Here is a 16998-nt window from a genome sequence, read left to right as displayed (position 1 = left end):
GTGTTAGGTTAATTGTAGGTAATTGTAGGTAGTTTATTTAATTATTTTATTGATAGGGTAGTGTTAGGTTTAATTATAACTTAGGTTAGGATTTATTTTACAGGTAAATTTGTTATTATTTTAACTAGGTAACTATTAAATAGTTCTTAACTATTTAATAGCTATTGTACCTGGTTAAAATAATTACAAAGTTGCCTGTAAAATAAATATTAATCCTAAAATAGCTATAATATAATTATAATTTATATTGTAGCTATATTAGGATTTATTTTACAGGTAAGTATTTAGCTTTAAATAGGAATAAGTTATTTAATAAGAGTTAATTTATTTCGTTAGATAAATATTATATTTAACTTAGGGGGGTGTTAGTGTTAGGGTTAGACTTAGCTTTAGGGGTTAATCCATTTATTAGAATAGCGGTGAGCTCCGGTCGGCAGATTAGGGGTTAATAATTGAAGTTAGGTGTCGGCGATGTTAGGGAGGGCAGATTAGGGGTTAATACTATTTATTATAGGGTTATTGAGGCGGGAGTTAGGCGGGTTAGGGGTTAATAACTTTATTATAGTAGCACTCAGGTCCGCTCGGCAGATTAGGAGTTAATAAGTGTAGGCAGGTGTCGGCGACGTTGTGGGGGGCAGATTAGGGGTTAATAAATATAATATAGGGGTCGGCGGTGTTAGGGGTAGCAGATTAGGGGTACATAGGGATAACGTAGGTGGCGGCGCTTTGCGGTCGGAAGATTAGGGGTTAATTATTTTAAGTAGCTGGCGGCGACGTTGTGGGGGGCAGGTTAGGGGTTAATAAATATAATACAGGGGTCGGCGGGGTTAGGGGCAGCAGATTAGGGGTACATAAATATAACGTAGGTGGCGGTCGGCAGATTAGGGGTTAAAAATTTTAATCGAGTGTCGGCGATGTGGGGGGGCCTCGGTTTACGGGTACATAGGTAGTTTATGGGTGTTAGTGTACTTTAGGGTACAGTAGTTAAGAGCTTTATAAACCGGCGTTAGCCAGAAAGCTCTTAACTCCTGCTATTTTCAGGCGGCTGGAATTTTGTCGTTAGAGCTCTAACGCTCACTTCAGAAACGACTCTAAATACCAGCGTTAGAAAGATCCCATTGAAAAGATAGGCTACGCAAATGGCGTAGGGGGATCTGCGGTATGGAAAAGTCGCGGCTGAAAAGTGAGCATTAGACCCTTTAATCACTGACTCCAAATACCAGCGGGCGGCCAAAACCAGCGTTAGGAGCCTCTAACGCTGGTTTTGACGGCTACCGCCGAACTCCAAATCTAGGCCTAAGATAGCTACAATATAACTAATAGTTACATTGTATCTAGCTTAGGGTTTACTTTTATTTTACTGGCAAGTTTGTATTTATTTTAACTAGGTAGAATAGTTATTAAATAGTTATTAACTATTTAATAACTACCTAGCTAAATAAATACAAAAGTACCTGTAAAATAAAACCTAACCTAAGTTAAAATAACACCTAACACTACACTATAATTAAATAAATTAACTAAATTAACAACAATTAAATAAATTAAATTAAATTAACTAAAGTACAAAAGCCCCCCACTAAATTACAGAAAATAATAAACAAATTACAAGATATTTAAACTAATTTCACCTAATCTAATAGCCCTATCAAAATAAAAAGCCTCCCCAAAATAAAAAAAAACCCTAGCCTAAACTAAACTACCAATAGCCCTTAAAAGGGCCTTTTGCGGGGCATTGCCCCAAAGTAATCAGCTCTTTTACCTGTAAAAAAAAATACAAACAACCCCCCCAACAGTAAAACCCACCACCCACACAACCAACCCCCCAAATAAAATACTATCTAAAAAAACCTAAGCTCCCCATTGCCCTGAAAAGGGCTTTTTGGATGGGCATTGCCCTTAATAGGGCAGTTAGCTCTTTTGCGGCCCAAAGTCCCTAACCTTAAAATAAAACCCACCCAATACACCCTTAAAAAAAACTAACACTAACCCCCTGAAGATCGACTTACAGTTCTGAAGACCGGACATCCATCCTTGGATTGGAACAGCCAAGAGAATGCATGCTCAATCCTATTGACTGATTGGATCAGCCAATAGGATTGAACTTCAATCCTATTGGCTGATTGCATCAGCCAATAGGATTTTTTCTACCTTAATTCCGATTGGCTGAATTCTATCAGCCAATCGGAATCTAAGGGACGCCATCTTGGATGACGTCACTTAAAGGAACCTTCATTCGTCTTTAGTCGTTAGAAGAAGAGGATGCTCCACGCCGGATGACTTGAAGATGGAGCCGCTCCATGTCGGATGGATGAAGATAGAAGATGCCGTCTGGATGAAGACTTCTGCCAGTCTGGAGGACCACTTCGTCCGGCTTGGATGAAGACTTCTCCCGGCTTCGTTGAGGACTTTGGCCCAGTTGGATGAAGACTTCTGGTGCTTCCTTGAGGATGGATGTCCAGTCTTCAGAACAGTAAGTCGATCTTCAGGGGGTTAGTGTTAGGTTTGTTTAAGGGTGTATTGGGTGGGTTTTATTTTTTAGATTAGGGTTTGGGCCGCAAAAGAGCTAACTGCCCTTTTAAGGGCAATGCCCATCCAAATGCCCTTTTTAGGGCAATGGGGAGCTTAGGTTTTTTTAGATAGTATTTTATTTGGGGGGTTGGTTGTGTGGGTGGTGGGTTTTACTGTTGGGGGGGTTGTTTGTATTTTTTTTTACAGGTAAAAGAGCTGATTACTTTGGGGCAATGCCCCGCAAAAGACCCTTTTAAGGGCTATTGGTAGTTTAGTTTAGGCTAGGGGTTTTTTTTTATTTTGGGGGGGCTTTTTTAATTTTGATTGGGTTATTAGATTAGGTGTAATTAGTTTAAATATCTTGTAATTTGTTTATTATTTTCTGTAATTTAGTGTTTTGGTTTTTTTTTGTACTTTAGCTAATTTAATTTAATTTAGGTTATTGTATTTAATTTAGTTAAATTATTTAATTATAGTGTAGTGTTAGGTGTTATTGTAACTTAGGTTAGGTTTTATTTTACAGGTACTTTTGTATTTATTTTAGCTAGGTAGTTATTAAATAGTATTAAGTTGTACCTAGTTAAAATAAATACAAACTTGCCTGTAAAATAAAAATAAACCCTAAAATAGCTACAATGTAACTATTAGTTATATTGTAGCTATCTTAGGGTTTATTTTATATGTAAGTATTTAGTTTTAAATAGGAATAATTTAGTTAATTATAGTAATTTTATTTAGATTTATTTAAATTATATTTAAGTTAGGGGGTGTTAGGGTTAGGGTTAGACTTAGGTTTAGGGGTTAATGAATTTAGTATAGTGGCGGCGACGTTGGGGGCGGCATATTAGGGGTTAATAAATGTAGGTAGGTGGCGGCGATGTTAGGGACAGCAGATTAGGGGTTAATAATATTTAAATAATGTTTGCGAGGCGGGAGTGTGGTGGTTTAGGAGTTAATATGTTTATTATAGTGGCGGCGACATTGGGGCGGCAGATTAGAGGTTAATAAATATAATGTAGGTGTCGGCGATGTTGGGGGCAGCCGATTAGGGGTTCATAAGTATAATGTAGGTGGCGGCGGTGTCCGGAGCGGCAGATTAGGGGTTAATAAGTATAATGTAGGTGTTGGCGATGTCAGGGCAGCAGATTAGGGGTTAATAAGTGTAAGATTAGGGGTGTTTAGACTCGGGGTTCATGTTAGTGTGTTAGGTGTAGACATAAATTTTATTTCCCCATAGGAATCAATGGGGCTGTGTTAGTGAGTTTTATGCTGCTTTTTTGCAGGTGTTAGACTTTTTTTCAGCCGGCTCTCCCCATTGATTCCTATGGGGAAACCGTGCCGGCTGACTTAAGCAACGCTGGTATTGAAGTGAGATATGGAGCTAAATTTTGCTCTATGCTCACTTCTTGCCTTTTAACGCCGGGTTTGTAAAAACCTGTAATGCCAGTGCTGTATGTAAGTGAGCGGTGAGAGAAAACTGCTCGTTAGCACAGCACAGCTCAAAACGAAAAACTCGTAATCTAGCCGTTAGTGATTAGGTTAGGGTAATATTAACAAATGCATTCCTGTTTTTCATATGCTGAAAATTAACCTTCACTTTAACCCTCAAATTTAGCTATCTGATAGCTTTATAGCTCTGTTCCTGTTTCAACAGGAGCTAAACTCTATGTTATAGGACATTTTTATTTTTATCTTAACTTTATTTTGGACATCTATCAAATTCTTTACATTGCTTGTAGCCAAACTGTCAACTTTACAGCTCATTCTATCCTTCATATGTGTATGTTATATAAATTGATTAAGATACAAAAGTGTTTTAGCCCCATATAGGGCCAGATTACAAGTGGAGTGTTATTTAACGCTCACATTCGAGCGTTAACTGCGCTAGAAGTAAGCTTTTTACTCTGTTCAGGTTTTGCTTGTATTATGAGTTGAAAGTAAGCTGTTTTTTCTCATGCGCTAACCCGACATGCGCAAAAACACTAACTTAGATTATCGTGTTCACGTATTCTCCCATAGTACTTAAAGGGACATTATACACTGGTTTTTTCTTTGCATAATTGTTTATAGATGATCTACTTATATAGCCCGTAAAGTTGGTTTTTTTTTAAAAAAATGATAGTTTTGCTTATTTTTAAATAACATTGATATGATTTTCAGACTCCTAACCAAGCCCCAAAGTTTTAGGAGAATACTGACTTATACCTACTCCAGCTTGCTTCTGATTGTGTAAAGGGTCTTTTCATATCCAAAGGAAGGGGGAGTGTCTGATATTTCCCACTTGCAGTGGGTGTTCCAGCAACCTTTTAAAACAGAGCTAAATTGGAAATTTCTAAGTAAGTTTTTATACTGTTTTATACTGGATTTTTATATCAGTATCTGTGCATATTATTCTTTATAGTAGTGTCTATTACATGCAGTTATATGAAAATTGGTGTATACTGTCCCTTTAAAGTACTTTTCTGTGTCAGGATCGGCAGCTAGTATTTCTGCACTAATGTCCAAAGCCAATGGAGCAAAAAAAAGTGGGAAAAAACACAACTCGCATGCAAACTTGATTGCATATTTATATATATATGTATAGATATATACATATATATAGAAATATATATTTATAAATACTTAGAACATATTCTGCTTCTATGTGCAGAACTTTGGAATGTGAAATATTTACAGTAAATAGACACTATTAAAGGGACAGTCAAGTAAAAAATAAAATCTCATGATTCAGATAGGGCATGTCATTTTAAACAACTTTCCAATATACTTTTGTCACAAATTTTGCTTTGTTCTCTTGGTATTCTTAGTTGAAAGCTAAACCTAGGAGGGTCTTATGCTTATTTCATAAACCTTAAAGGCCACCTCTATTCTAAATGCATTTTAACAGTTTTTTGACACTAGAGGGCGTTAGTTCATGTGTTTCATATAGATAACATTGAGCTCATGCACGTGAATTTACAGAGTAGTGAGCACTGATTGGCTAAAATGCAAGTCTGTCAAAATAACTTAAATAAGGGGGCAGTCTGCAGAAGCTTAGGTACAAGGCAATTACAGAGGTAAAAAGTGTATTAATATGACTGTTGGTTGTGCAAAACTGGGGAATGGGTAATTAAGGGATTATCTATCTTTTAAAACCACAAACATTCTGGTGTTGACTGTCCCTTTAAATATGAATATTGCATAAATATGCTTTTACATGTTTTCACCTGCTTAACTGCTCAAATACACTTACATATGTACCCTTATATAGACACATATATATTTATGCCCTTTAAAAATAACTTCTCCCTAAGCCTTTAAGACTACCTATACTTCTTTCTGTTTAACATATATAGATATATTCTATGGATTATTTAGAATATTTTACAGTATGTTTAATTATTTTTAATAATTTTTATAAATTGTTTAAAAAAGTGCCAAAAGAATACATGCACGAGTGTGAGCGTTAATTACAGCTCCACTCGCAATCTAGCACAGATTTGGGCTCTTGTATCTATATCTTGAGCCTATACCTGATGTGAGCTCGGAAAGTGTTGATGGGTTTTCTAGGTTTTTTATTTTGGGGGCTTGGTTCGGTGGGGGGTTTACTTTTAGGGGGGACTTTAATTTTTTTAGATAAAAGAGTTGTTTAATTTAGGGCAACTCCCTACAAAAGGCCCTTTTAAGGGCTATTGGAAGTTTATTGTAGGTTAGGGGTGTTTTTATTTTGGGGGGCATTTTTATTTTTATAGGGCTATTCGATTAGTTGTAATTGTTTTTATTTTTATTATTTTTTGTAAGCTTAATGTTTTTATTTTTCGCAATTTAGTGTTTATTATTTCTTGTAATTTTAGATTTTTTTATTTTTTTCGTAGTTTTTTTTAAATTTGTAATTTAGGATTTTTAATTGGTAGAATTTTTTATTTTATTAGAATAGTTATGTTAGTTTAATTTATAGTTTAATGTTAGGTTTATTTTTATTTCACATGTAAGTTTTTATTTATTTTAAAATAGTTATATTGTAATTTTAATTTAAAGTCAGGTGGTGTTAGGTTTAGGGGTTAATAGTTTAATTTAGTGTTTTACAATGTGGGGGGGCTGGCGTTTTAGGGGTTGTGATGACCAGGGTTATTCAACCCTGCGCCAGTCACTTATTTGGCACAGAAAGGGTTATCAGACCCCTTCTACTGTCACTACTACTATATCACAATCTAGCTACACCAGGCATGTGATTTAGTTCAGTGGGTACAAGGGTTAACAACACTCTTTAGTCTGTACTAGACTTAAACGAAATGCCCAAAACTCCCCTTTAATGCAACCCACACTAAACTAACTATGCTGCCACCACTTATGATTTATTAAAGGGTAAATCCTAAGGAAAAACCCAGACTTACACATTATCTCTTAGAATACAATTTAGCAGAAAATAACCTAAAATATACAGTTCTAATATTCCAGTCTCTTTCAGTAACGTGGTTCAATTATTAGACAAAGGCCAACACTTAATAAAGGAATTATTTATTATGCCAAAAATATTATGCACAATGCATTATTAATAAAAAGTTGTTACAAATACAATTACACACAGCAAACAGTTTTTAAAATAAAAAAGGAGAAAAGCAGATTGAATACTTTACTAGTCTTTGGAATCTGTTACCAGAGAGATGGCATGAAGCAATTGGGTCCTTACTCTGTGTTATCACAGCCTCCCTTGTAAGAATGACAATCTTATAGTTAAAAACAAAATTATTATACCTATTTTCCAAAGATCAAGTTGCCTGACCACACCCTCCTGGGCGGGCTAAGAAACCCCCCTGTCTTTATGACCTTCAATAAACTAAGTCTTTGCCTGAAATTATAGAACCCATTATAATTTCTGCTAGGTAAATCTATTTTCATATATACTGACCGGCGATTTCTTTGTTTCATTAGGAGAATCAATCTGATATCAAGTATGACAGGGTTGTCATATTTCCCTTCATTTAATGTCCTAATCTGCTTTAAACACATATATACATTAGACCAATGTCCTTTTATTGCCAAAAAGAAGGTAAGGCAGCACTCGGGAGGCACATAGAAAAGTAAAAAAACAATGTTTATTTGAACATAATTAAAACCAGGCACAGAACAACAGACAACTTACGCATTTCATGCAGCAAATGGGCACTTAATCATAGGGATAAGTGATGTGATTAGACACCCCCTACATAAAGGTAGGAGTGACCAATCAAACACCTGAGAAATGTCCTTTCATTGACCTCACCAGGATATGGGGGAAAAGCACTGTGGTGTATCTCTGGAGCTGACAGGTTGACTGGTTTTATGACTCAATGCATACACAATAACATTTGGTGGAAGGGGCTTTAGAAACTCTTTATGAGGCTCCTAGCACTTCAAAGAAAACACAAACAGACAGTTCTTCTTGAAAAACAAATCTTTTTAAGCTCACAGGCTAAACAGAATTAACCCCTTAGCAGCTAAATCCTGAGGTATTTGTGACACCTCCCCCAATAAGAGAGGCAAAAGGGGGTGGCCACAGGCCACTCCAGCTGTGTATCAAAGAGGACACTCCTCCTGGCATGAAAGACCATCAGCGTTACCATGCATACTGCCCTTTTTATGTTGTATGGTAAACTCATGTTGTTTTAGAGCTAGGCTCCACCTGAGGAGTTTACCATTTGAGCCAGCTACCCTATGTAACCAGTGTAATGGGTTGTGGTCAGTTATCACTGTAAACTGGCGTCCATAAAGATAAGGCTGTAGCTTTTGCAAGGCCCAAACTATAGCAAGGCACTCTTTTTCCACAGTGGCATATGCCACTTCTCGTGGAAGTAATTTCCTGCTGAGGTACACAATGGGGTGCTCCTCACCTTTCTTATCCACCTGACTCAGCACAGCCCCTAGCCCATAGTTAGAAGCATCCGTTTGAGCTACGAATCTCCTGTGGAAATCAGGGGCCTGTAGTACAGGGGAGTCCGTAAGGGCAATTTTCAATTAATTAAAAGCCCTGTCACACTCAGGGGTCCATTTGACTGTTTGAGGTAGGCTTTTTTTGCAAGGTCTGTTAGGGGTTTGGCTATGGTTCTATAGTGTGGCACAAACTTTCTATAGTACCCTACGAAACTCAGGAAGGACATAACCTGTTTCTTTGTCTTAGGGGTGGGCCAGGCCATTATGGCTTCAGTTTTACTTGGCTTGGGGCACAGTACCCCTCCTCCCACCAGGTGACCCAAGTACTGGACCTCCCCCATACCCACCTAGCACTTATCTGGTTTTATAGTTTGCCCAGCAGCGGCTATTCGGTACAACACGCTGGCTAAATGGGTGAGGTGTTCCTCCCAGGTATCACTGAACACTGCAATATCATCCAGGTATGCAACAGCTTGCCCCTCTATCCCCTCCAACAAGTGGTTAACTAGCCGTTGGAAGGTGGCAGGGGCACTTTTCATCCCAAAGGCCATCACTTGGAATTCATACAACCCAAAAGGAGTGATAAAGGCAGATCTCTCTTGTGCTTCTGGGGTCATAGGGATCTGCCAGTATCCCCTGCTAAGATCCATTATACTAAGAAACTTGGCCCCTGCTAGCCTGTCCAGTAGCTCATCTATGCGAGGCATAGGATAGGCATCAAATTCAGTCACTAAATTTAGCTTTCGGTAATCCACACAGAACCTAGTGGTTTTGTCCTTTTTTGGGGACTAGTACTACTGGGGAGGACCAGAGGTTGTGGGACTTGCAAATCACTCCCAGCTCTTCTATCTCCCATTTTATGTCAGCACTGACCTGAAAGGATACCCTGTAAGCTGTTTGTCTGAGGGGATGGTGATTCCCAGTATATACATGATGTGTGACTAAGTGTGTCCTGCCAGGCTTCCCTGTGAACACACTGTAGTAAGACCTAAGCACCTGAAACAGCTGATGCCACTGATCCCAAGTTAAGTGGGCACTAATCTGGGTGGCTTCTATGGTGTTGTTTTTTCTGGTGGGGGCCAGTAAATCAACAAGGGGGTCAGTCTCATGCTCTTCTCCAGGCAAACTACATACAGTTAACACGGTGGGTTCTTTGTCATAATAGGCTTTTATCATATTTACATGACAGATTTGTTGCCTTTTACCCTCCTCATCCAGAGACACCCCATAGTTCACATCATTTATTCTCTTTAGGATAATGAACGGACCCTCCCAGGCAGCCTGTAGTTTGTTCTGTCTCATGGGTATTAAAACAAACACTTTCTGTCCCACATCATACACTCTCTCTCTGGCATTCCGGTCATACCACTGCTTCTGCTTAGACTGGGCAGCCTTTAGGTTTTCCTGTACCTCCCCCGATTTGCTATGCATTCTGTCCCTGAACCATATTACATAGTCTACTACCGAAGTCTCTTGAACACCCAATTTTCTTTCCCACTCCTCCCTGATCAGATCAAGGGGGCCACACACTCTGTGTCCATATAGGAGTTCAAAGGGGGAGAAACCAGTGGATTCCTGGGGCACCTCTCTATAAGCAAATAGGAGGTACAGCAGGTAACGCTCCCAGTCCTTCCCCTGTGACTCCACAAAGGTTTTGAGCATCTGCTTCCGGGTTCCATTAAACCTTTCACACAAGTCATTGGTCTGGGGTGGTATGGGCTAGTCACTAGGTGTTCTACCTGCACTTTTTTACATAGACTCTGCATCAGGCCAGACATAAATTGCGTGCCCTGATCAGTTAGCATTTCCTTAGGGAAACCTACCCTTGAAAAGATACCCAATAAAGCATCAGCCACTTTATCAGTCCTGATAGATGACAGGGCCACCGCCTCTGGGTAGCGAGTCGCATAATCCACTACCGTCAGAAGGAATCTTTTCCCTGAACTGCTTGGGATAGCTAGGGCCCTACTATATCCACATCCACCCTCTCAAAGGGCTCAGTCACTATGGGAAGGGGAATTAAAAGGGCACAACCCACCTCTCCAGGTTTCCCCACTTTCTGACATGCAGGACAGGAGCGACAATAATTAGCAACATCAGTACCCATCCCCAGCCTATAAAAGTGATGGGACAACCGAGTTTTGGTTCTCTGTACCCCTAGATGTCCTGCCATAGGAATTTCATGGGCCACTCCCAACAGTTGCGCTCTAAACTGTTTAGGTACCACTAACTGTCTCTCAGCTAGCCAGGGATCCTGTCCCTCCACTGGAATGGACTCCCAGTACAACCTCCCTTTATCCCAATACAGTCTCTCTTTATCAGAGTCAGCAGGCAGCTGCCTAGCTAGGTCCCTGATCTTCTCTAGTGTGGGATCAGTCCCCTGGGCCTGCTGAAAATCCTGACTCTGACCAATTATTAGTTGCTGAGCTGTGTGAGGCCCCCCACCTTCCTTATCAGTGTTCTCCCCTGGGTCCTTGGGCTGAAGCACCCCCTGCTCCCTAATCTGGGCAGACTGCTGTCGGGTCACCACTGATACAGAGGGGCCCTCCCTCTCTGGCACTACTTCCACACACTTCAGGTACTGAGGAATGATTGGTTCACACACCAACAGAGTGTCATACTAATTCAGCTCTCTCTCTCTATTAGTGCATCCTTCCACATTTTCACAGGGCACTATATACATGTCTGGTTCAGGTAGAGGCTGCGTCACACACACACCCTGCCCCCCCTCCCCTTCAGCACATATATGGGCATAGTTACACATGGTCTCTTGTACATTTCTGCCCCTATCTTGTTTACCTAGGTCACAGGTATGGTGATCAGGTATATACTGTGACAATAATCTACCCAAATCAGTACCAAGCAATACATTTGTAGGAATATTATCTGACACTCCCACATCTCTTAACCCTCTTCCTGCTCCCCAATCAAGATATACTCGTGCCATAGGCACTGAAGGCTGTACTCCCCCCAATCCCTTTTACTGCTAGAGTCTTTCCAGGGATAATGTCTTATGAGCTCACTAGCTCTGGACGCACAATAGTCACTTCTGCACCCATGTCCCAAAGCCCCAATGTTACCTTATCTCCAAAAGTCACAGGTTGTAAGTTCTCATTGGTACTTTCCTCTGTCCGGGTTACAAACAAAACAGAAGATGTTAATCCTGAGGAGCGGCCTCCTCCTGTTGATGCTGAAGGTTTCTTCTTCTCTGCGCAGTTAGTGCTGATGTGACCCATTTTTTGACAAACAAAACACTTGCGGGTATTTCCCTGCCCAGGTGCAGCACCCGCCCCTCCTTTCCCAGAGGGAGCAGACACACTAGACAAAGGCACAGCAGGTTTTGTGAAGGGGGGTTGTGCAGCAGCTCCTTTCCAGGTGGATCCCCCCTTATCAAAGGATCTTCTCCCATTCCCTAGTGTCCTGTTGGCTGTGTAAAAATCAGCCAGCTCACCAGCTTCCAATGCTGTTATGGGTTTATGATCCAAAACCCATTCTTGAACTTCTGCTGGGCACAGCTGCATAAATTGCTCCTTCACTATCAGATCTTCCAGCTCTTCGATAGTGGCAACTTTTAATCCTCTGACCCACTGTTTAAAGGCTGTCATCAAGTTCCCAACAGCTGCAGTATAGCTCTCTGATGTACCTATCTGCAGAGAATGGAATTTCTTCCTGTACACCTCAGGAGTAAGATTATACCTCCTCTGCAGTGCAACTTTAATGGAATCATAGTCCTGATCAAACTCTGGGGGTAGTTCAGCAAAAGCCTTCAGTGCAGGACCTTTCAGACCAGGGGTAAGGTACTTGGCCCACTGCTCCCTTGGCAGCTAGAACTGTCTGCAAACGTTCTAAAAGCTACGCAGGAATACATCCACATTGTCATCTTTCTCCAGAGTGGAAAAATTCTCTGCACACACTCTGGGAGCAGGTGGGTCTCTAGGTTCACTAACAACAGGTGAGACCATCCCTCTCTCCAACTGTACAAGCTGTAGCTGATACTTTCTCTCACAGCCACCTGTCTCTCAGCCGCAGCCGCCTGTCTCTAATAAAATTTTGTAATCAGTTCCATGTGCAAACTTGCATCCACTGAGCCCATATGTTTCAGAACAGTTTGCAAATAACAGTCCAGTGAATCCTCAGATCCTGATGAATTGCTGCCCCCAGCTGCAGACACCTCTCCTGAGACTTCCGCTGGGGTGGCTTGGCTGTTATCATATTCAATAAGGAGTTGTATTAGTCCATCTTTGTTCTTTCCACGGGATGGGATATCTTGCTCCTGGCATAACAGTGCCAACATTTCCTTCATTTGTTGCTGATATAACTCCATAGTAAAAATAAAATAGAAAAGAAAAACAGAGACTATGGAATGGGACTGTTTGCAATGTGTGACTATATAATGCACTGAGTTTTAGCCTTTGGAAATTGTGAGTTACAATTTCTTTTTAGTACTGGGATTTTCACACTAGCAAATCCACAAGCACTAAAATCTAATAACAAAAATTATCTACACCGCTGCCCACCAATTTGTGATGACCAGGGTTATCCAACCCTGCGCCAGTCACTTATTTGGCACAGAAATGGTTATCAGACCCCTTCTACTGTCACTAATATGTCACAATCTAGCCACACCAGGCATGTGATTTAGTTCAGTGGGTGCAAGGGTTAACAACACTCTCTAGTCTGTACCAAACTTAAAAGAAATGCCCAAAACTCCCATTTAATGCCACCCACACTAAACTAACTATGCTGCCACCACTTATGATTTATTAAAGGTAAAATCCTAAGGAAAAACCCAGACTTACACATTAACTCTTAGAATACAATTTAGCAGAAAATAACCTGAAATATACAGTTCTAATATTCCAGTCTCTTTCAGTAACGTGGTTCAATTATTAGACAAAGGCCAACACTTAATAAAGGAATTATTTATTATGCCAAAAATATTATGCATAATGCATTATTAATAAAAAGTTTTTACAAATACAATTACACACAGCAAACAGTTTTTAAAATAAAAAGGAGAAAAACAGATTGAATACTTTACTAGTCTTTGAAATCTGTTACCAGAGAGATGGCATGAATCAATTGGGTCCTTACTCTGTGTTATCACAGCCTCCCTTGTAAGAATGACAATCTTAGAGTTAAAAACAAAATTTTTATACCTATTTTCCAGAGATCAAGTTGCCTGACCACATCCTCCTGGGCAGTCTTTGCCTGAAATTATAGAACCCTTTATAATTTCTGCTAGGTAAATTTATTTCCGTATATACTGACCAGCAAATTCTTAGTTTCATTTGGGAGAATCAATCTGATACCAAGTATGACAGGGTTGTCATATTTCCCTTCATTTAATGTCCTAATCTGCTTTAAAGACATATATACATTAGACCAATGTCCTTTTATTGACCTCATCAGGATATGGGGAAAAAGCACTGGGGTGTATCTCTGGAGCTGACAGGTTGACTGGTTTTATGACTGGTTTTATGACTCAATACATACACAATAACATTTGGTGGAAGGGGCTTTAGAAACTATTTATGAGGCACCTGGCACTTCAAAGAAAACACAAACAGACAGTTCTTCTTGAAAAACAAATCTTTTTTAGCTCACAGGTTAAACATAATTAACCCCTTAGCAGATAAATCCTGAGGTATTCATGGCAGGGGTTAATAAGTTTATTTAGTGCCGGAGGTTTAGGGGTTAGTAGGTTTATTTAATGGCGGCGATGTGAGAGGCCGGAGGTTTAGGGGTTAATAGCTTTATTATAGTGTATGCGATGTTGGGGAGCGGCGGATTAGGCATTAATACATTTATTATAGTGAAGGCGAGCAGCGGAATAGGGGATAATAACTTTATTATAGCGTTGGCTATGTCGGGAGCGGCGGATTAAGGATGTTTAGACTTGGGGTTTATGTTAGGGTGTTAGGTTTAAATGTAACTTTTTTTCCCCATAGACATCAATGGGGTTGCATTACGGAGATTTTTAATTCCGCACTTCAGGTGTTAGGGTTTCTCTCCACATTGATGTCTATGGGGGAAAGCGGGCATGAGCACGTCAAAAAAGCCCTTGGATTTTATGCGGTATGGAGCTTAACTCCACCATATCGCATGCACAAGGAGGCTTTTCAGTAACTTGTAATGGCAGCACTATGGAGAATGAAATATCGCAACTTTTTTGGTGTTAGTTTCACACAAAACTCGTAATGTAGGTGAGTGTGTGTACTTAAAGTACTCTTCTGTGTCAGGATCGGCAGCTAGTATTTCTGCACTAATGTCCATTCTGTGTGGTTGACAGTTTGTATAGTTTGGGTTTCCTAAGGAGTTAGTTATTGTCGACTTACTAACAACTACATAACATCCACATAACCATCACTGTTATATTAATATACCTTTGAAAGACTTGCATTTTAGCAAATCAGTGCTGGCTCATAAATAACTCCACAGGAGTGAGCACAGTGTTATCTATATGGCATGAACTAGCACTTTGTTAAAATGCCCTGAGATAATAGACGGCTTTCAACGGCTTAGAAATCAGGATGTACAAAAGTTGAACCTTTTATCATGCTGTCACAATCAGAACATCCTAAACATGTAAGGATTTTCAGGAATTTCCAATGGCTGCATTTAAGAGAGGTACCAATATTAAGGATACCCTAGTGAGGGCTGATATAGGTTCTAGTAGTACAGTTAAACAGAAATACATTTCTAAAAAGAACCATGGTTGTTTTCCATGTTAAAGGACCAGTCAACACAGTTCATTTGCATAATCAACAAATGCAAGATAACAAGACAATGCAATAGTACTTAGTCTGAACTTCAAATGAGTAGTAGATTTTTTTCTGACAATTTTAAAAGTTATGTTTTTTTCCACTTCCCCTGTACCATGTGACAGCCATCAGCCAATCACAAATGCATACACGTACCATGTGACAGCCATCAGCCATTCACAAATGCATACACACTTATTCTTGCACATGCTTAGTAGGAGCTAGTGACTCAAAAAGTTTAAATATATAAAGACTGCACATTTAGTTAATGGAAGTAAATTGGAAATTTGTTTAAAATAGCATGCTCTATCTGAATAATGAAAGTTTAATTTTGATTGAGTGTCCCTTTAAGGATGTTTTTATTGTAACAGCATGAAAAAAGGTTCAACGTTTGTACATCCTGAATCAGGGTGAAAATATCAAATTTCTGGTTATCTAACTTGCAACACTGAATATGCTATATATTTATTAAAATGTCCATGTGGTTTAACATACATTGGAGAGACAACACGTACAGTACGTGAGTAAATAAAAGAACACAAATCCAATATAAGGAGAAAGTATGTTAAATCACCCGTAGCATTACACTTTACGCAGGCAGGCCATAATATGAGTCAACTCAGATTCTAGATAATAGAACAGGTGTTACCCTTCAGATGTGGGGGAGATAGGGAACAATTTCTGAAACAAAAAGAATCATTTTGGATTTTTCACTTAAATACACTTATGCCAGCAGGTATGAATAAAGATTATGACCTGTTAGTGTTTCCGTAAATATGCTGAGAATTGTTTGTTTGATGAATTTCAAATCTGTATATGTTAACTGTGAAGTGTTGTATATGCTAAATATATTGTCCCTATTGGGTATATAAAGAGGAAATGAGAGTTTGTGAGTATGGCATGAGTAAGGGTGTGTAACCCGAAACGTTGCTGCTGTTTCTATTTCATGGTTTGATGACCAATAAATCAAGTTGAAGATGCTGAATTTGAGTGCTGCTGTCTTTTGTTGCTGATTTATGTGATCTTTTTATGTTTACTCTGATTCAGCATATTTTTTATCCCTTTAAACATTTGACAGCTTGTGTGGAGTGGAAGCACAGAGCAAAATTTCAGAATTTTCATTGAGTAAGGTCTTAAAGGGATTTCTGTACGCTTGCAACCTGTTTAATTCTTATGTATTGTACCTCAATGTTGAAAGCAGGTCAGCTTCCTCTGTGCTTTGGATGCTTTCTCTCGTGTACAGTATGTTGCTGGTGGTCTTTATGCTGCTCTTGTACTTGGCACTTACATCACGAAGGACTTCTCCCAGTGCTGGCTGGCACCCTGTAAGTGGATGATTATGAAGTTTTAATTGTGCCATTTCTGGGTCTTCAAACTTGCACCTTATATGTGCGCTGGAATCAGCCTAGTGTAGGTTAGAAAAAAGCTGTGCATACATTTGAAAATTAAGAGGTTTCGACTGTTCTAATCTCACCTTATAAACATCATAATACTTTCCACCCAGCAATTGTTATTGTTTAAAAAGATAGATAATCCCTTTATTACCCATTCCCCAGTTTTGCATAACCAACACTTTTATATTAATATACTTTTTACCTATGTGATTAGCTCACTCACTGGGTCTTAATCCAAAGACCCCATTTCTCAAACAAGCAATGGCTAGGCGTCTAGTGCAAGCAATTTTCTGGCTAGGCATTTAGTGCAAGCGGTAAATCAAATATCATAAAACCGCTTAGCACTCACCAAGCAGTAATGTGATCAAGCAGCAGTGGACAGAATCAACAGGCACCTAGGACCTCTGCGGTCACAGGAGCAACTCTCGGAAGGTGCGATT

The 16998-nt window shown here is 39.5% G+C and overlaps 1 protein-coding gene across 3 annotated transcripts in view; it reads right to left on the bottom strand.

The window, feature by feature from the left end:
• The window catches only part of LOC128640068 (glycine N-acyltransferase), a 309564-nt gene that overhangs the window by 78901 nt on the left and 213665 nt on the right, over positions 1-16998 (bottom strand). For all 3 annotated transcript variants that reach the window (XM_053692391.1, XM_053692392.1, XM_053692393.1), the window contains exon 5: positions 16349-16487. In XM_053692391.1, the coding sequence (XP_053548366.1) occupies positions 16349-16487 (139 nt within the window). The remainder of the gene's footprint in view (positions 1-16348; positions 16488-16998) is intronic.

The sequence above is a fragment of the Bombina bombina genome, chromosome 9 (assembly GCF_027579735.1).
Source record: "Bombina bombina isolate aBomBom1 chromosome 9, aBomBom1.pri, whole genome shotgun sequence".
NCBI lineage: Eukaryota > Metazoa > Chordata > Amphibia > Anura > Bombinatoridae > Bombina > Bombina bombina.
This window is presented reverse-complemented; position numbering and strand designations above follow the sequence as displayed.